We start from the raw sequence: 20833 nt of genomic DNA, 5'->3' as shown, positions 1-20833 counted from the left end.
TAGAGATCACTGTTTTGCACAATTAGTGCTTATATTTTCACCTTATCTCTAACTGATCTTATTTTCCATGCTAATTTAATTAATAAACTGTAATTAAAAAGTAAAGTTTTTTTATGCCAAAAAAAAAAAAAGAATCCTCCAATAATTTTGCCACTAGGAAAAGGAAACTCACCTAGCTGCTTTGTGTTGAAAACTCAAGGGTTGGCTCGGTGCCTGTAGCTCAGTGGCTAGGGCGCCCTCTGCATACACTGGAACTGGCGGGTTCGAATCTAGCTGGGCCTGCCAAACAACGACAACTACAACCAAAAATTAACTGGGCATTGTGGAGGGCTCCTGTAGTCCCAGCTACTTGTGAGGCTGAGGCAAGAGAATTGCTTAAGCCCAAGAGTTTGAGGTTGCTGTGAGTTGTCACGCCATGGCACTCTACTGAGGGCGACATAATGAGACTCTGTCTCAAAAAAAAAAAAAAAAAAGAAAGAAAGAAAAAAGAAAACTCAAGAGTTACTGTACCATTCCTGCTCTCCAGGAAATCCAGTGCTGATAAAATCACTTACAGCACATGAACCTGAACCCTGAAATTTCATCATCTGCTTTCTCTCAGTATAACTGTATGCTGTGCCAGAGGCCTCATGGGTGCTATTTTCAAAGTAGGAATTTTAACCTATAATGGCTCAAACTCAAACCAGGGTCAAGACTGCAGTAACAGCAGTAAAACATCCAGCCTCTTACCTTATTATTAAGCCTCACAAAATCTCTCAATTTACTTCTGCCACTTGGTAATTTAGAAATGCAAAGGGAATTCATTAATATTTTGTGTGGCAGGGAACAGAATAGGGATAGGTTTGCTGAAGTTACAGAAACAATGATAAGAGGACAAAATCAACAAGGAAATTGTTGCCAGGCAACGTGCTTGGTTGTCAAAGAGACAGAGCAGCCTTCAATAATAGCCTATGAGCAATCTTTGATAAATCTCCAAGTTAGAAGATATCTATGTTGTGAGTGGGTTAGGGCCAATACTCTTGAAAGAAACAAAGCATCCGACTCTCCCATTCCATTCCATAAAAATGGACCTTGCTTCTTGTACATAGCAGGCTCCCAGGTTCTACACATTTGAAGACTATCATCTCCTTGCTAGCAGGGACATTCTGTAGCTTTTTGTTTTTATGATGTTACCCTGGCTAGATGTAATATTTTTACCCAGCATAATGAACTGCAATCACATAATGCATCCAGTTGAACCAGATATCTTGTTTTGCCAGCCTGGCAAAAGCGTTCCAGGCTTGATCACCAACATTTGGCCTGTGAAACTCACCCATGAGCAGGACCCTGGGGAGGACTGCAGGATGTTAGAGTTTGAAGGGATCTTACAGTACCTCAAACCCACATTCTTCATTTTCTCAGATGGAGAATATGACTGATATGGTAATGACTATCTTTTTTTTTTTTTTTTTTTTTAGAGAAAGAGTCTCACTTTGTCACCCCAGGTAGAGTGCTGTGGTGTCACAGCCTACAGCAATCTCAGCTCTTGGGCTTAGGCGATTCTCTTGCCTCAGCCTCCCGAGTGGCTAGGACTATAGGCACCCACCACAGCACCCGGCTATTTTTTTGTTGCAGTTTGGCCGGGGCCAGGTTTGAACCCGCCACCCTGGGTATATGGGGCTGGCGCCCTACTCACTGAGCCACAGGCGCCACCCCCATGTAACGACCATCTCTTTTTGCTCTTCCAGTCGACTGTTCCAAATGGAAGCTGGTGTTTATGATCTGAGTCCTGTGCAGATGAGCTCGCCCTGTCCCGCCTTCTTCCTCTGTTAAAGGACACCTCACCAGCAAGGACTCTTTTATACGCCTTCCTGGTCTGCAGGCACCAGCCTGGTTTCCAGCATTCAAAACATTAACATACAGCTCTGAAAATGATCTTCAGGGTATGTCATAAAGCTTGGTTTGCCAGCGACCGTCTTGAACACATTGGGAAGTGTTGCTCCTCCATCCCTGTATTATGCTGGGGGCTGGGCCGTGGTTAAGAGCACAGACTTTGGAGCCAGACTGTCTAGGCTGAACCCTGGCACTTTGTGACCATTGGCAACTTGCCTAACATCTGTGTGTCTCAGCTCCATCATCCATAAAGAGAGGACACCGGTCATACCCAACTCATCAGATTGTCAAGAGGATTAAATAAGTTCCTACGGCTTAGAAAACTCCCTGTCACATCAGCAGCGTGTAGTGTGAGATGTTATCTTCCATTCAGAGTCCTGTCTATGCCAATGTCATCATTAATCATGTCAAAGCAAAATCTCTCCAGAGTGATAGACTGAACTTGGAAGCTCTGTGCTCAAAACTGAAGCCAGAGTAAACGGGCAGGGAGCAGGACAGGGGAGGGTGGGAGGAAGACAACCGGCACCTTTCCTTTTCTTTGGAGTTTTTACTTTCCTTCCATGATCTACTTGATTGTTGGGCTGGGGATTCTTAGCAATGTAAGTTAAGCAATCATTTGGCTTTTCTTTGCAGGGATTTTCCAGGTCAGTGCTGATGTTGACCCTTAATAGAAGTAAACCTTTATTGTTTTCTAAAATGTAGCAGGCAAAGACGGCTGATTCATCCCCTGAGTCTGATTCATCATCGAAACAAAACTGTGGTTGAACTGCTCAGGAAGAGAACGGTTTCCTGCTTAACTGATGACAGGATTGCTCATTTCTAGAACTGGGTTTCTTAATATCCAAGAGAGAAGGGCAGGCCAGGGAAAGGAAAACCAAAGAAGAGTCCGTGATGACTTTGCATGTATATAAAAGCCAAACATAGTCCTTCAGTCCTAAAGGGCATTGTGTTCAAAATGAATTGATCACAGGCCCCATGCGTATGTACAAACAAAATGTGACATTAAGTAAATTAAGACAGTAGGTGGACAGAACTTCTCTATGGCTTTTGAAAGAGGGTTGTGATCTCTGGGATGCTAGAAGTTTATTTCTTCATCTGGGTACTGAATACATGGGTTTGTTCATCTTTTCATTTTTTGTAAAGAGCTTTATAAGCTTTGTAAAGTCAAATAAAGGTAACCCCTAGTTAAGAAAATGGATAGTTGCAATAATTAAATAAAACAAACAAGCTATGTGGTAACGTAGGGAGCTCGGTTCTGGGATTACTGACCGGCCAAGGGCAGAGTGGGTCACTTCTCCCTTTGTGCTGCAGACTCTGCCCCTGTCTTGCCTGCTTATGCTGCATCCTGGCATTTTCAAATTTAATCTCCAGCATCTAGCATGATGACAGGCATATGCCAAGTGTGCGTTATCCATGTGTCCAGTGGATGGGTGGACAGAGAACTTCCCATTTGGGTCCGTCCTCGTGAGGGAGCTTCCTGGAATCATAGGACCACAGGGACAATCTGAGAGGTTATTCACCCAATCTTCTGTCCCTGATGCCGGATACGGTGAGTGCTTTCCCTGGAACATGTCTTAGGGATATTATGCCTTAGTTATAAATGATGCCAACATTTTCAGCTGGTAGTAGAAAATATTTATGGAATCAAATCTATAAATTTCTACATTATGGCTAAATTTCTACTTTCTGGATCTTCTGTCTTGCTTAAGAAGTTCTTTCTCAGTCAAGAATTTAAAAAAAAAAGGATTTTAAATACATTCTACAATATTGTATCCGACTACTTTTATAGCTTTATCTTTTAAATTTATCACTTTTTTTTTTAAGTTTAGGCACATCTATTTGAAATTTGGTCCCGGTAAAAAGCGGACCTATTTCTTCCCAAAGAACAGCCATTTGGGCTTGGTGCTTGTAGTCAGCAGTGAGGTCACCAGCCACATACACCAGGGCTGGCGGGTTTGAATCTGACCCGGGCTTGCCAAACAACAATAACAACTACAACAAAAAAGTAGCCAGGCACTGTGGCAGGCTCCTGTAGTCCCAGCTACTTGGGTGGCTGAGGCAATAAAATCGCTTAAGCCCCAGAGTTTGAGGTTGCTGTGAGCCATAGCACTCTACCCTGGGTGACTTAGTGAGACTCTGACTCAAAATAAATAAACAAATGAATGAAGAACAGCCAATTGCCTCAACACCCACTTAGTCTATCCTTTCCCTAATGGGAGGTGCCATCTGTGAATTATATTCTCACAGATTTATTTCCTCTCTCCTTTTCACTCTGTTGCTTTGTTTCTGAGCCAGAACCACAGTGTTTTACTGCAGGGCTAATCCTCTCTCATTTTCCCACTCTTTGCAAAAATATTTTTTCTGTTTTCCTCGTTTATTCTTCTAGGAAAACCTTAGAATCGCTTTGTCAAATTGAGATTTTGGTTGGGATCACACTGGAATTATGAATTAATTTGGGGAAATTGGTGTCTTTGCCATATTGAGTTTGTCTTCTGAAAATGTGGTGCTAAAGGTCATCATCTTTGATGTCTTTCACTAAAGTTTCATGGTTTTCTTTCTATTCTCACTCTTCTATTAAATTTTAGATTATTTTGTTGATAGGGTAAATCGGCTTTTTATTGTAATTTTTAATTCATCCTTTCTCTTATAGAGGGAAGCTACTAATTTTTAAATATTTACCTTGAAACTTGCTATCCTATTGTTCTCCTTTATTAGTTTTAGTGACTTATCAACTGATTCTCTAATTTCCTAGCTGTTTTTTTCTCTATCTCTAGGTCATGATGATCTGAGGTCATACTTTAATTGACTTTATTGATTCATTTCACTGTCTATAATATCCAGAAAAATGTATTGCTGTTGGTGATAGCAGGTATCCTTGAATACAGGTCTTGACTTTAATAGAAGTGCTTATATTTCACCACCAAATGTGATGTTTCAGATTTCTCACAGAACTTTATCAAGCTAGGATAGTAAATGTTTCCAAATGCTTTTATGAATTTTTTCTTCTTGGAATTCTTGTTTTTTTTGTAGAGACAGAGTCTCACTTTATCACCCTCGGTAGAGTGCCATGACATCACACGGCTCACAGCAACCTCCAGCTCTTGGGCTTACGCGATTCTCTTGCCTCAGCCTCCCAAGCAGCTGGGACTACAGGCGCCCGCCACAACACCCGGCTATATTTTTGCAGTTTGGCCGGGGCCGGGTTTGAACCCGCTACCCTCAGTATATGGGGCCGGCGCCCTACCCACTGAGCCACAGATGCCGCCCCTTCTTGGAATTCTTTTAGGTTATTTTTTACATGTTTCTTCCTGTATCATTTTATTTTTTACCATATTTTTTCTTATATCGTTTTCCTTCTTACTTGATTGTCTAATGCTGAATTTTCTTGTTTTCATGGCATGGAGCCAATTCAATTATATCCATTAAAAAATAAGTGGAAATTAAGTTGATGTATATATCTAAATGCTGTGGTCTGGCCTAGCTCATTAGCACTCTGTAATCCTAGCACTCTGGGAGGCCGAGGCAGGAGGATCACTTGAACTCAGGAGTTGTAGACCAGCCTGAACAAGAGTGAGACCTCATCACTACTAAAAACAGAAAAATGAGCCAGGCATTGTGGTGGGCACCGGTAGTCCCAGCTACTCCAGAGGATAAGGCAGGAAGATTGCTTGAACCCAGGAGTTTAAGTTTGCTGTGTGCTAGGCGATACCACAGCACTCTAGCCTGGACAATGGATTGAAACTTTGTCAATAAACAAATAAATACTATGGTCTCAATGTTTATGCTCCCCTAAAATTTATATGTTGAAACCTAATCCTTAAGTTGATAATATTAGGTGTCGGGGCCTTTGGGTAGTGATTATCTTGCAAAGATGGAGTGTTCAGGAATGGGATTAGTGTCCTTATAAAAGGGATCCCAGAGAACTGCCTTCCCACTTCCACCATGTGAGGACACAGCAAGAAGACACCAGCTATGAATCAGGAAGCAGGTGCTCACCGCATGCTGAATGTGCCTGCAGCTTGATCTTGGACTTCCCAGCCTCTAGAACTGTGAGCAATAAATCCTTGCTGTTTATAAGCCATCCAGTCTATGGTTCTTGGTTATAGCAGCCTGAATGGACCGAAACAGAGTAACAACTACTTGTAATTGAAAAGGAATGAACTGGCCAGGAGCAGTGGCTCACACCTGTAATCCTAATACTCTGGGAGGCCAAGGCAAGTGGATTGTCTGAGCTTATAGGTTTAAGACCAGCCTGAGCAAGAACAAGACCTCATCTCTAAAAATAGTTGGGCATTTTGGCAGGAGCCTGTAGTCCCAGCTACTGGGGAGGCTGAGGCAAGACAATCGCTTAAGCCCAGGAGTTTGAGGTTGCTGTAAGGTACGATGCCACAGCATTGTACAGAGGGGGACAAAGTGAGACTCTATCTCAAAAAAGAAAAAAGGAATGAATTGACACCTGACACATGTAACAATATTGATGAACCTCAGAAACATGCTGAGTAGAAGAAATCAAACACAGAAAGTACATATGTATGATTACATTCTATGAAATTCTGAAACAAAGTAACCTATAGTGATATTTAAAAATCACTGTACACCTGGAGTAACAGTGTTCTATATGTTAATTGGGGCACTGAATTCATAGGGATGTATGCTTCTCAAAGCTCCTTGAACTTTATCCTTAAAACACATGATTAAATGTAAACTAGGCCTCAAGATTAAGAAGAAAAAAAATATTTCCTATTGCAGCCAAAATTGTGCTATTTCACGTTGGCTTCTGTTCTCACCACTCTGAATACATTTCCCACAGTCACCTCCATGTTCCTAACACAGAAAGACCACTTCGGTTCTCACATCACGTGAGCTTCCTGTAGAAGGTGATGAAGCTTATCCACTGACTCCTCTCTCTGTGGTTCTTTTCCATCTCCTGGGCCACTTCTCTTTGGCCTTGTTGGGCATCCTCACTTGCTGGCTGGCCCTGAATGTTGGATACCTCTGATTGTCTTGAAGTTCCCTCTTCACAGGCTTCACCTTCTTGGCCAGGCAATCTCATTCACCCCAGTGGTGTCCACACCAAATTCACACCTTCTCCCAGACCTCGTTTCTCATCTCCAGATCCCCACACCCAACCACCAAGATGGCATCTCCTGGAAGACCCAGGTGTCCATAACCGCACTCTCAACCTTCTCACCAGAACTGCTCTTCCCTGGGCCTCCCATAGTATGTCCATTTGCCCAGTTGCTAGAAAGCTGCAGGAAACCTAGGGAATGCATTTTCTTTCACCCTCTACAACTTACCAACTGCAAGGTCCTGCTTCCAAGTAGGTCTCAAATCTATCTCTTTACGTCCACCTCCTCCGGCCCCTGCTTGAAGCTACCTGCTGGCCCCTAAGTGAACCTGCAGCTCCCACTCCTTGACACCTGAGATAATCAATTCTTCATGTGGCAGGCAGACTTTTTAATCTGAATTTGTGTATGTCATTGTCTGCCATTAAACACGTCAGTAGCCACAAGGACATGGCTTTTTGACTTCAACTGCTGTATCTTCGGTACCTACAAAACAGTGTGTGAGACACAGCAGGATGAATGCAGTGACTGCACTGGAGAGGAAATCCTCGAACCCCCTTGCCTGTGTATGCCTCACGACCCAGTGAGGGACCCTCACCTCCCCCGATTCCCTAGCCACATCCTGCTTGCTTTTCTCTGTACTTATTAATCTTTAGTCGCACCCTCCATGTTCTGATGTCTTAACTCCATGCCTTTGCATGTATTCTTCCCTCTATTGCAATGCAGAGGGAGTACCCAACTGCTCTTGGGTTATTTATGCCTTGGGGATCTACAGCTCTATTTTATCAGTACACAAAGGGTAAGTATACCCAAGAAAGGGGCATAGATCTGATAATGAGATTACTAGAAACCAGCTCATCACCCAGAATGCTTATTTACTAAATAATGGAGAGTGTCCTTTCCATCTTCCGGAATGTTAGCCCTCAGTGTTGAAGACAGCTCTTGGCCATTCTTAAGACAGCAGCTACCAAATTGGTGTCATTGCTAACCAAGGGTGCCAGTTAAGCTAATTAGTTATTAGAGAGCTGTTTTATGAACTAGACATAAACTACCCAGGAACAAATATCTTGCTTGGTGTTTGTGGGGTCTGGTACAGAGCTTAGCATGTAATATATAGTAAATAAATATTAATTAAACAAATGAATGAATTTGAAATTACAACAAGGAGGAACAATTGTTATTGGAACAATCTTAAGAGATAATTCATTCATATTGACATGATTCAGTGGCAGATTGCTTACCTTGAATATGAAGGACCGTGCCTGTTCTAGTTTTATAGTACTTCTGGAAACATGTAAGTTTCCTTAAAATGAGAAAAGTTTTACCTAATTTCCTAAATATTTCAAGTAATGTATCAAAATTTGTATGAAAAAGTAAAACTTGTGATGCATGTTTATTCTTTTAAAATTGACTTTTGGGCGGCGCCTGTGGCTCAGTGAGCAGGGTGCCGGCCCCATATACCGATAGTGGTGGGTTCAAACCCGGCCCTGGCCAAACTGCAAAAAAAAAAGAAAAAAATAGCCAGGCGTTGTGGCAGGCGCCTGTAATCCCAGCTACTGGGAAGGCTGAGGCAAGAGAATTGCCTAAACCCAGGAGTTGGAGGTTGCTGTGAGCTGTGATGTCATAGCACTCTACCAAGGGTGATAAAGTGAGACTCTGTCTCTAAAAAAATTTGACTTCTTAAAGTATTGCACAGTGATAAAAGATTTACATTTTCAATTCACAGGAAAACTCTTCTTTATCTACTGAAATGAAATCTCAACAGGATTTGTTGTAATGGCACATACAAAATGAAGTAAGGGCTGATGCAAGACTTTTTTGAAAACCTCTTTCAGTAACATCCGATTGCTCCTGACATATGCATGACTTTTAAAATTTTTTTAAATCGTCTTTTGTGAGTACTAAATACTTTTTGTTCCATGAAATATATAGGTTGCCACACTTCATTCATTCATTCCAAACCCCTTTACACAGTCATAGCAAACTAGTCATAGCAACTGCTTTTCAGATCAGAAAGTCTCCCTGGCATAGTGATTATAATTAAATATGTGATTAGAGAGCATCCCCAGCTCAGTGGTTAGGATGCTCTCCACATGCACCAGGGCTGGTGGGTTCAAACCCAGCATGGGCCTGCTAAACAAAAAAATAATAGCCAGGCATTGTGGCGGGCACCTATAGTCTTAACTACTAGGGAGGCTGAGGCAAGAGAATCTCTTGATCCCAGGAGTTTAAGGTTGCTGTGAACCATGATGCTACAGCTCTCTACAGAGGGCAACAAAGTAAGATGCCGTATCAATAAAAAAATAAAAATAAAATAAATAAATTTATGTGATTAGAGCCCTAAGAGTCCAGTTGAAGAAATGATTTTATACTTTATAATCTGCAACTCTGGACATGATTGCAAGAGGGACTTTACCTAACAATTGCAATCAGTGTAACCTGGCTTATTGTACCCTCAATGAATCCCCAACAATAAAAAAAAAACTGCAACTCTGTTTTATCAGTAGAAATCTGATAGAGATTTACAGGCCATCACCCTCTCCAAGGTTGAAGTATAACAGATCCTTCTGTAATCCAAATTTGTTTTTAAAAAGATTTGTCCTCTAGTAATAATATTTCTTATCCCCAACCAGATGTACATTTTTTGTAGTGATCTCAGCTCTTATCAATGATGTTGAGGGGGACTATGCTGCTGAATTCGTGTCATGGAAAGAACAATAATTCAGCAGGTTCTGCTGAAGAGCTATTTACCTTCTGTATCCAAGCAATTCCAGGTCTGCCTTCTCAAGAACAGTCTGTTGAAGACTGAAATTATCAAAGGTTTCATTTTGACTGGCTGAGATTCACAGCAGGAGGCAAGAGCATAATATTCACATTGAAGTGCATGACCTCTTAGAATAGCTTAAAAGTATTTCTCATCCCTCTGGATGAGATTTTATAGTGAAATTCAGAGTTCAGCTCAAGATGAGTCAGGATGCTTTCTATCCTTGAGAGCTTTGAGATGCAAGTAGATCTTTTTTTCTTTTTTTTAATTTTTAAAATTTTCTGCAACATGGCCAGGCTGGATTTGAACCCGCCTGTTTCCTAATGTATAATTTGAACAGGGTCTCTTGGGCTCCTGCAAATCAGTTTCTACATGCATGATTGGCTCTAAATCACACAGTGGATTTTAAGATGAGGAGCCAAGGGGAGAGTTACAGAAGGCAGTGACTACTGCTTTCCATTTTTCCCTGTAGCTAAGAAAACCTGCAACATGGTAGGTGCTAGTAAGTATCTTAATGTTAAAAAAAAGACAAAAAGGAAAGCTTCCAGTGAGAGATTTGCTAAAAATATTTTTTTTAATCTGTGGAGTTCCTCACTACCTACCATTAGTACTATCAGGCCAAGAACCCCCTTTTGTAGTCTTGGTTTCTCTGAGGACAGGGAGAAACAAGAGGCCTGAGATCAGTCTGGCTTACAGAATCTTAGGAAACTTTATTAACTCACAATGCCCACTAGCCTTGCAGGAACAAGAAAACAGCATTTCAAGCCCCATTCAAAGAAGTACATTGGACAAAGTCAAAAAGCCCCCAACCATATCCCACAACCTTTCACAAAGCCATCCCATCGCCATGACAACATGCATCCATGAGAGAAGGCAAGAGCCTTAACCAGAAAACACACAAGAAGACAGTTAACAACGAAATATTGGCACCCTGCTTTTGCTCAGCAGTTTCTCCTACTAAAAAGGGAATACAGGTCATGACCAGGTGGCCTCTTAATTGAACAGTTTAAAAACTACAGGGCTGGTGGCTCAACGGAGTAAGGCGCGAGCCCCATATGCTGGAGGTGGCGGGTTCAAACCCAGCCCCAGCCAAAACTGCAAAACAAACAAACAAACAAAAAAAAAAACTACAGGGCTGTAATAGACTACTAATCCTGCAGAGCAAAAGGACAGAGACGTTGGGCAGGGCAAGTTTGTCTTTATAATCTAGGTCCTTAATTGGGGCACTCTCCTATATTGAATATCTTTTTTAAAATTCTGCCTTCAACAATCAGGGTGTCTTACCAAAATTCTAGCTGTAAAATGAATGATCATTTTGTCAGGTTTTCCCATGGCTATCAGGAGAGTATAGCAATTTCATACAGTACTACATTGTCAAGAATCTAAACATCTGATTTATTCTTAAAAAAAAAAAAACCTGATACGGAGCAGTGCCTGTGGCTCAAAGGAGTAAGGCGCCGGCCCCATATGCCAGAGGTGCCGGGTTCAAACCCAGCCCCGGCCAGGAAAAAAAAAAAAAAAAAATCTGATACATTCAAAAGTCATCACTGGTTTTTTTCAATGTACAAAAAAGAAAAATAAGTATCTGTGCCAAAATTCATAGGTTCAAAAAGCCAAGAGGGCTGAACTTACAAAGAACATTCAAGATTTGTTTCTGCAAAGTAGTTTTATTGGTAAAAAGATATAGGAAAATCATCACCATGAAAAACCAAGGTAATAAAACTCTAAGCTTAATCTTGTGTTGACACAGTCTCTTTTTTCTATGGAGAAGAATATCTGCCCATGAACAGGATGCTGGCTGAGGGATTGTGCCGAATAAAGAAAAGGAATGGACGGTCAGCAAGAAAAGTTTCCTCTGGCATCAGCATACAGAAGGCAACAATCCCTGCTGTTGCAGCTGCTGCCTCTGTACCCTTTTCATTCACTTCCACAAAGGACTTGTGGACAATTTTTGATATAAAAATATCTCTGGATTCTGACATGCCAGACAGATCAGCCTTGCTGCTATTAAAGAGGTCCTCCACACCCAGGCGGGCAAGGTGGGTGTTGAGGACGTAGCTGTCTTCCAATTTGAACCGGGGCAAGCCAACTTTGACTTGAGTGATTTCCAACTGCTCAGGTTTGGTCCACTCATGCAGTTTTTCCAAAGTCAGTTGCTCCTCAATCTGAAATTAGAATGAGGAAGAAAAGAAGAGGTGAAATCAATTTTATATAAATAAGGTAAAAAGGCCTTATTTAAATGAATGGGCCCATAATATTAGTTGCTAGTTTCCTTCATGCTTTGTGCTAAAACAAATTCATTTCTTTCTCCAACTGGGGAAATAGACACAGCTGTGGTTTAAGTTATCCAGGGTCCAAACGTAGAGACTTTGCACATGAGGTACATCATCCACCCTCCCCACCCATCCACTCATCCATCCATCCACCCATCCATCTACCCATCTATCCATCCACTCATCTGCCCACCCATTCATCCACCCATCTATCCATCCACCTAGGACCTGCTAAATCTCTACTATGATGGGCTACGATAGCTATTATTACCCTAATTGGTTAAGTGGTGCTATGGGAAATTCAAAAGCCTTCTTCTATTTATTCCAAATTCCAGCAAGCTGAGGTAATCTGTGAACCTCCCCGGAGCTGAGTCTAATAACTTTAGCTCTTAGGTACAAATTAAAAAGGCAGATGATGTACTCATTCTGGCTCCTGGTCTAAAATACAAATAATAATTTCACCAACCTTACAGCATAGTTGTGAGCATTAAATGAGTTGATAAACATAAAGTGCTTGGTACATAGTAAATGCTAAACAAATGTTAGCTATTATCAGTATTATTATTGTTATTGTTATTATTACTACTGCACTGGAACAGAACCATCATTCCACTTGTTCTACTAATGCTGATCATCCCTTTCATGAGGCTAGAGATTTTCACTTTGTAATTAAAGACTAATGCAGCTTGGAACCTGTAGCTCAAGCGGCTAGGGTGTCAGCCACATACACTGGAGCTGGCAGGTTCGAATCCAGCCCGGGTCCACCAAACAACAATGACAACTACAACCAAAAAATAGCCGGGCATTGTGGCAGGTGCCTGTAGTCCCAGCTACTTGGGAGGCAGAGGCAAGAGAATCGTTTAAGCCCAAGAGTTTAAGGTTGCTGTGAGCTGTGACATCATAGCACTCTACCCAGGGCAGCAGCTTAAAACTCTGTCTCAAAAAAAAAAGAAAAAAATTAAAGACTAATACAAACATACAACGGAAGAAGGACCACACTGATTTTTTTTGTTGTTGTTGTTGCCCTCGGTAGAGTGCTGTAGCATCACAGCTCACAGCAACCTCCAGCTCTTGGGCTTAGGTGATTCTCTTGCCTCAGCCTCCCAAGTAGCTGGGATTACAGGTGCCCGCCACAACACCCAGCTATTTTCTTGTTGTTCTTGCAGTTTGGCCAGGGCTGGGTTTGAACCTGCCACCCTCGGTATATGGGGCCGGCGCCCTACTCACTGAGCCACAGGCGCCGCCCAGGACCACACTGATTTTAACACCTGCTCTCTACATGCACATGACTACTAGTAGATCCCTTCCTGATAGCAAGCTTAGTTGAGAAGCAGGCAAAGAAAAACCACTGAGCAGGCTAGGGTCACTGAAGGAAAACTGTAATCCCCACAGTTCTGCCTGTGCTAACCCTGGAAAGAAATGCAACATCCTTGAAATGACATATAATGGATGCCTCATCAGAGTTCATTTTAGGAAATAACCCTAACATGTCACATGAGTCTTTTTCTCTATCCTGTACCTATTGGAAATTTAATCTATATATGAATTGTGGTGTGAATGAACAGTGTAACGATAGGATGTTAGAGTACATGATGAACTATAGACTACAATGTTCGGGTTTTTAGGTGTCTCTCCTCAGTAAAATAATCCTTATCTGACTGCACTTTCCTCTAATGTAAATTCAAGAGCCTTTCCTCCAGCTGCTGCTCTGCGACATTACATTTAGTATAGATCTTTAAGTGACCCCATGACAACTGACCACTGAACAGAAGTAGCTGGACAGCTGTCTTAAAACTTTAAACTTTGGGTGCAAGAGCAGTAAATGTTGAGGGGTGACATTTACAAAGGAATAACAAAGGATTGGCAAGGAAATGTCAAGTCACATCAGTGAACACCTAACAGGCACCCACAATGCGACACGCATGCAGGAAGAAGCAATATATCAACAGGAAACACAAAGCCTGAGACTCAGAAGCGTGACCTTCTTCAGACCCATGGAGTCATCCTCGATGTCGTCGGGCAGCAGAATGAGCATGCTCAGCTCCTTGCCCTGGTAATGCAGTTCCAGCACATGGCTCTTAAGCTCCTCGATGTAGCCAAATGGAAATTTGCTCTCCTGATACATCATTTTCACTGTTTTTGTGTCTTTCTGAACAATAAAAAAAAAAAATCACTGAAATTATTCTCTCTATTCTTCAAGAGCAAAGAATGATTTTGGACAGTTACTGTACTCACCTTATTCAATCTGAATGGTGCATCGGCCGTGGCTTCTTTCCTGAATTGATTCTGCCAGTCTCCCTTGAAATAGATGGCATTCACTAACACAAGTTTAGTCATGCTATCAACCACACCTTCAGCCAACAGTTCTGGAATTTTCCCTAAAAAATAAAGTAAGCTTTTTTTAAAAATCCACACTGAAATTCCAAATTTGAACAGACAACTTATTAGCCCTGAAATGCAATTCAAAGGCATACTTTCTATCTAATTTTTTTTTGTTTGTTTGTTTTGTTTTTTTTGGCCGGGGCTGGGTTTGAACCCACCACCTCCGGCATATGGGACTGGCGCCCTACTCCTTGAGCCACCTTTCTATCTAATTTTTATTTAACATGATATTAAGTTAAGAAAGCCCTACTGGTAGGTCTCTACAAGTAAACCCTCTTGTGAGACAGACCATGACAATGCACAAACTACCCGCAAGGAACTAATACTTTAAACAAGCCAAAGATATTAAAATAAAAAAAAAGAATAAGCCAAATATGCAAAAAGACTAAAGACAGAAAAATTCCCCTTTTCTAAATTCGATGATAAACAGTGAGGCTTATTTTGAAAATTCTTTTTCAGAAAAAGAAGTACATAACAAAAATGTTTTTAGTTGCTAGTACATAATTTCTTTAAATCTGATGAGGGGATGCTTGCTCTCACAAAAAAAGATTTTAACAAACATCCAAAAGGTAGGACAATTACTCCTCTGAAACAAAGGCCCACAAGCAAGGCCAGAAAACAATTTCTGTAATGGAAGCCCCGCCTTCTGGTGTGGTGACTCCTACAGGGACCACCTATGAGGAAGAGAGGCAGTCAGTGAACACAGAGCCCTGAGAGGGAGTCAGTCCCCACCCACCATGCCTGATTTACAAGATGTTGGCAAGACATATTTATGGCCACAGCAGTTTAGGAATACTGATTTCACTTATTCTACAAAATTCTATGCCATTTCTTTCCATATGTGTAATATGGAAATATTCTCCTCAAGATTTTTATTTCTCTTATTCTACTTTTGATGTTAGTTTTAACTTTAAAATACAGTTTTGGGGAGCTTATGGAGGAAAAGGTACTCATTTGCTTCAGTTAATTTGTTTCTGTAACAAGTGAAAGCTGTCCAGCAGGGGGCAGGGCAGACCTCACATCCAGGGAGCACCACCTGACTGCAAACGCGCCTGGGTGAGACTAGGTGGGGAGAATAAGATGCAGGTAGAGACCGTGGACAAAAGAAAGGAATGAGCCACACGCAAGATTCCACTCTGCCCAGTATCTCTACCTTCTGTCTGCCCTTTGACCCACTGGTTTATGGTTTTCCTTGCATCTTCAGAGGCATGCTGAAAATCTACACTGGCCAGTTCAGCACCATACATTTTCTGAGTCGAATCCAAGAACTCCTATTAAAAAAAAAAAAAAAAAGAGTTTGCATGAATCACTCCTACCACACACAGAAATGGTTTTCTAAAATCCCTAAAAGCCCTGTAGTCCCAGCTACTCAGGAGGCTGAGGCAAGAGGATTGCTTGAGCCCAAGAGTTTGAGGTTGCTGTGAGCTATGATGCTCCAGCACTCTACCCAGGGCAACTGAGTGAGATTCTATCTCAATAAATAAATAAATGAATGAATAAATAAATAAATAAAATCCCTAAAAGCAACAGAAATCATCCTGAAATGCAACAGTTCATTTTTGTAACACAAAAATCCCAACCCTTATACCTTTTTAATTGTGGTAAAAAACACTTAACATTAAATTTACTATCTTCCCTAATTGTTCTAATTTTTTTAACCTCTACTTTTAGTGAGCCAATATCTTAACTATTTTTAAGCATGCATTTCAGCAGTGGTAAATTAAATCTAACCCTCATACTTTGGTGTCATATAAAATTTACCAATTCTTTTATAAACTTTGACTAACATTTTCATAAAATCAGCAAATACTGCTTGTACTTGGAAGTGAATCACGGGATTCATTCTTGCTTTATTAAAACCTCTGGGAGTAATCTCTGCAGTATAAAGACTGGATAACAAAACCACCACATCAATTAGTGGGAGTACTGCCTGTCCAGTGTTGAACTTGACCCCAGGGCTACACTGTCTTTCTGAATGGTTTTAAGGACTAAAACTTCTTCTGTGACTTGACTGTGCTGTCAAATATCTCCACTGTCCAGTACAGTTTTAGAATATGAAGGGTAAAGTACTTACAGTGAGGAAATTATAGGTTTTCTCTCCATATAATCTATTAGCAAGTTTCAGAATATAGGGTGCTCCACTTTTGTTGATATCAGCATTCAGACTCTGAAATCTTGAATGAATCTCCTCAACCATATTGAAATGGAAAGTCTAAAATAAAGAAAACATTCCTTCTACAATCATTTATTTTGAAATTGTAAAGTCATTCCTTGTTTTATCAAATTAATTAATTTTTATTCAATACTGATTACCAAGGGTCTTCAGCCCAATTCTTTATTTATTTGTTATTGAAGAACAATAGGAAACCCAAAATTTATAGCTTTGTGAGTCATAACAGTTACACCAACAACTGCTTTTACGTCATTACTTTTTTGTTATAATTATAGTCTATATAGTTACATAATTCCACAAATGTGACTAGTTAATGCACTAAATATTTACATGTCTGTTTATCTATTAGCACCAGGAACTCACTTAAAAATAACTTCCTTAAGCTTAACATTCTGGCAAAAGATTAATTTCTCATTTATTAGCTACACATTAAGAGGACCTTTATGGTTTTATGAGGCCTGGGCTGGTTCCTTGTTATTAAGACACAAAGAACAAAACTATGCATTACTCACAGAGATATGGAATGTTTGCATTGTTACTATAATCCCTCTGCTTTAAAGGAAATGGGAAGGGGATACTTAAAACTATTCTTTGCTGAGGTTATAAAGTCCCTGGGAAGTCTCAGAAAAGGAGTTGATACAACCCTGCAAGAAGCAACTAAAAATTAGTATCAGTGGTTTAAAAAAAAAGCAAAGTAAAAAAAAAGTTTTAAGATGCTTTCTTATCTACTGTGATGAGTAATGGAATGTTTGCAGTCTCTTGAACTTGACCCCAGGGCTACACCTTCTTGAGGAACAGGTGCAGGATAATTTGTGGCAGGTGAGTTAGAAGAACCTCCACTTTTACCACTACTTTCCACTGGGCTTCAAAAGAAACCTAGAGTTCCCCTCTCAGAATTAAAAAGCACCAAGCACAGTGGTCCCTTCCATGCCCATTAAGGATGGGAGGGAAGGCTGGGCACAAGAGTACTGCCCCACATGGCTAGGGGCTGGGTCCTTCTCCTGAAGCTACTGGGCCTCCCTGTGCCTTCCCCTGCAGGGTCTGCCTGCACTGCCAGATCCCATGGAGCCATGTGCAGTGCCAGGCACAGGGTCGGAAAAGGCAATACCACCACCATCATCTTCTAGTGCAGCGGTTCTCAACCTGTGGGTCATGACCCACAGGAATTGTATTAAAGTGTTGCGGCATTAGGAAGGTTGAGAACCACTGCTCTAGTGCATACCCTCTGTCTCATTACTCTCATTCTGCTCAAAGGCAACATTACATGATAGGCATTATGGGTGAGTCACAGATCAAAAACTGCAAACTACTAGCTCAGGACAAGGTGTGGTAGCTTACAGAAAGCTGTCAGATCCATTCGCTGGAAAGGAAGCATCATCCTGAAGGGATTTTTTTACTGGTCTTGTTCACTGCTGTATCCTCAGCAAAACAAAAAACAGTGCCTGGCACATAGCAGATGCTCAGTAAAGACCTGAAGATGAATGGAAAGCCTGCACACACATGGATTATTCTGGGGCCTGTTCTGAAAATCCGACCTCAGAATGTATAAGCAGGAAGACAGCAGGGAAAGTAGACCTCTTTTGTTTGTTTCTGCTGACCTTGGATAGTTGTGCTGCAGTGTTGCCTCTGGTCCCTAGAAAGATCATGCCCATCGCTGATGAAATGCTGAAGGGAGAGACGAAGATGTTTCCAGTCGGATTGTCTTCAGTCAAGGCATGGAACAGGTCTAAGGCAAAGTGGTTGTTTGCTGTGCTCAGCTTCTCCATGGTGAAGGCTACAACACAGGACAGAGGTCACTGTTGCCCACTGCTCATGCCAGCAAAATAGACAGCACCATTTCCCCCAAATCTCCCTCCACTTGTGCCCATGACTCTGGAACACCCTGCAACTTGTACTTCCTTCTCTCTCTTTTTTCCCCAGTAGGAACAGAACACTTTCCCAAGCACACGAATGTGGGACCAAGCTGATCAATGATTCAGCAGTAACACAGGATCAGGACGCAGGGTTGTCATAAAGGGCTCTGACCTTGCGGACTGGTGCGTCTGAGAACAGGGCCAGGCCACCCAATCCTGGGTCCCTCCACCCTACTGAGTCTGTAAGCATGCACAATTTCTGACCTTTGGTTCAAGTCTCTGAGTGATTTGGACAATGAATCCAATGCCTACTTTAGCCTGAGATAAGAACATTTCTATCAGGTCATAGCTACCCATACATTAAAACAAACTCCAGCAAAGATATAATTATAATTGATGATCTTATTTTCGAGGTTCATTCAGTAATGTATAAGAGGTCCAGTTTTCAATGTCTCAGAGCGGGCATAGGAGGTGTGTGTCTGATTGTTATTTATTATTATTATTATTTTTTTTTTTGGTAGAGACAGAGTCTCACTTTATTGCCCTCAGTAAAGTTCAGTGACATCACAGCTCACAGCAACCCCCAACTCTTGGGCTTAGACGATTGTCTTGCCTCAGCCTCCCAAGTAGCTGAGACTACAGGCGCCCACCACAACGCCCGGCTATTTTTTGTTGCAGTTTGGCCGGGGTCGGGTTCGAACCCCACCACCTTCCGAACCCACCACCTTCCGTATATGGGGCCGGCACCCTCCTCACTAAGCCACAGGCTCCGGCCAGAGGTGAGTATTTGAAAACCCAACACAGCCCAGCACTGGGAAAGCCCGCTGGGTACGGAGATGGGGACAAGTATCCCCTGTCACTGCGGAATCTCAGCTTGGCCACCCACTATCCCTTCTCAAACTCTACTCTCAGAACCTTAGTTTCCCAAGAACAGGCAAATTAAGAATAGTTGAGCTGCCTGCTCAGCGTGTTTAAGTACAAATTTGAATTCTCTTGTTGATAATCTCTAAGTCAGCACCGGCCTGCTCTCTGCCTATCCTGTCGCCAGAAGTGGCTCGCCCTAGGGCTGCCTGGAAATGGCCGCAGCTGAGAGGAGGGGAATTCAGGAAGAAAAGCGTTCCGCTCTCCGCCAGTCTCCATGGAGCCTTCCGCCCGCACCCTCCGACCTCCCCGCCGCCTTAGCAGGGCTGGCCTTGCTTCCTGGTAGCGGCCAGCGGGAATCCGGGGTCGCGGTCTCAGGCGGGTCTCAGGGCGGTGGCTGCGCTGGCAGATGTCTGGGCTGTGGGGCAGCGCCTGGGGCCGTGCAGGGGCTGTGTAGGGAGGGGGCCGGGCCTCTCCGCCTTCCGCACCACCTCCCTGCAGGACCCTGAGACCCTGCCGAGCCTTACCCGCTGCGGACAGGTGGACTCGGTGGGCCGGGTGGAGTGCGAAGTCTGCGGAAACGCCGAGTGTCCGCAGGCCTTTTAGCTTTGCAGAAGCGGGAAGTGGCGTGTCGCCCGGGCAGGCAGGGAGGGGCGGGTGGGGCGGAGGCCCAAGGCCCCTTCCCTTGCGATTGCGTAAGAGACTGTCCTGCTGGGCTGGCTACGTAAAAGCAAAGGGGAGCATGGACTCCACCCAGTGCCCTCCCAGGGAATGGGCACCTGTGTCGGTTCTCACCATTTTCTCTAATCTCTGGCAAGGACCTGGTGGCTATTATTTATTGAGGCGTGAATGACTGACTAATGACTGAGGTGACACATTGTGTACCGGTCTTAGAAGGCAACTGATTCTCTTGTTATTGAGTTTGTTGGAGTTCGTTTGTTATTGAGTTTTGTTGCCCAGGCTGTACTCAAACTCCTGGGCTCAACTGATCCTCCCTCTTCAGGCCTCTGGAGTAGCTGGGACTACGGGTGCACCCACAGCAGCTTATTATCCCTTTTACATACTTCAAACTCTAGGGAGGTCTTTCCCACCCCCTGCCCCCTGAGGAAGGAAAATTACAGGTTAAGGAAAAAGATCTGTGGACCTCCAGGATTAGAGAAAACTATCAGTTCCAAGCTGTGTGTGGTGGCTCACCCCTGTAATTCTTGCATTCTGTGGGAGGATCACTTGAGGTCAGGAACTGGAGACCAGCCTGAGCAAAGCGAGATCGTCTACTAAAAATAAAAAGTCTGGCACGGTGGTAGGTGCCTGTAGTCCCAACTGTAACTGGAGACCAGAGCTAGGTGCAAGAATCAAACACTCAGGTGGGTTAAAGTTGTACTTTATTTACCAAGATTCAGAATCCCAAGAAGATGGAGATCGAAATTCTCAAAGCTTGCCTTACTTTGAGAGAGTTTTATAGAGTTCTTATCTGCCTCCCACCAAGTTATTATCTTTAGCTATACATCATCCAGCCCTCTGACCTCTAGTTGAAGGATTCAGTGTTTGTTACTTTCCCAGACTACACACCTAATGTTATTTTTTCCCTT

At 42.5% G+C, this 20833-nt stretch overlaps 1 protein-coding gene across 1 annotated transcript; it reads right to left on the bottom strand.

Annotated features, from left to right (window-relative positions):
* Nucleotides 1-11349: 11349 nt before the first annotated feature.
* On the bottom strand, nt 11350-19924 carry SERPINB1 (serpin family B member 1). Its single transcript, XM_053602682.1, has 7 exons — nt 19772-19924; nt 18129-18304; nt 16432-16569; nt 15511-15628; nt 14211-14353; nt 13957-14124; nt 11350-11867 (listed from the first exon to the last, which is right to left on the bottom strand). The coding sequence occupies exons 2-7, from the start codon at nt 18294-18296 to the stop codon at nt 11463-11465; spliced, it is 1140 nt and encodes a 379-aa protein (XP_053458657.1). The 5' UTR covers nt 18297-18304; nt 19772-19924; the 3' UTR covers nt 11350-11462.
* Between the last annotated feature and the right edge of the window lie 909 nt (nt 19925-20833).

The sequence above is a fragment of the Nycticebus coucang genome, chromosome 9 (genome assembly GCF_027406575.1).
Source record: "Nycticebus coucang isolate mNycCou1 chromosome 9, mNycCou1.pri, whole genome shotgun sequence".
Lineage (NCBI taxonomy): Eukaryota > Metazoa > Chordata > Mammalia > Primates > Lorisidae > Nycticebus > Nycticebus coucang.
Note: the sequence above shows the minus strand (reverse complement) of the source record. Positions and strands in the feature narration are given on the sequence as shown.

Excerpts from the sequence above, each read along its gene's own strand:
- SERPINB1 (XM_053602682.1), bottom strand. The coding sequence starts at position 18,296 with ATGGAGAAGCTGAGCACAGCAAACAACCACTTTGCCTTAGACCTGTTC. Across the intron at positions 16,570-18,128 it reads CTGCAGCACAACTATCCAAG|ACTTTCCATTTCAATATGGT; the intron begins GTCAGCAGAAAC and ends TCTTTATTTTAG. Across the intron at positions 14,125-14,210 it reads CACCATTCAGATTGAATAAG|AAAGACACAAAAACAGTGAA; the intron begins GTGAGTACAGTA and ends TTTATTGTTCAG.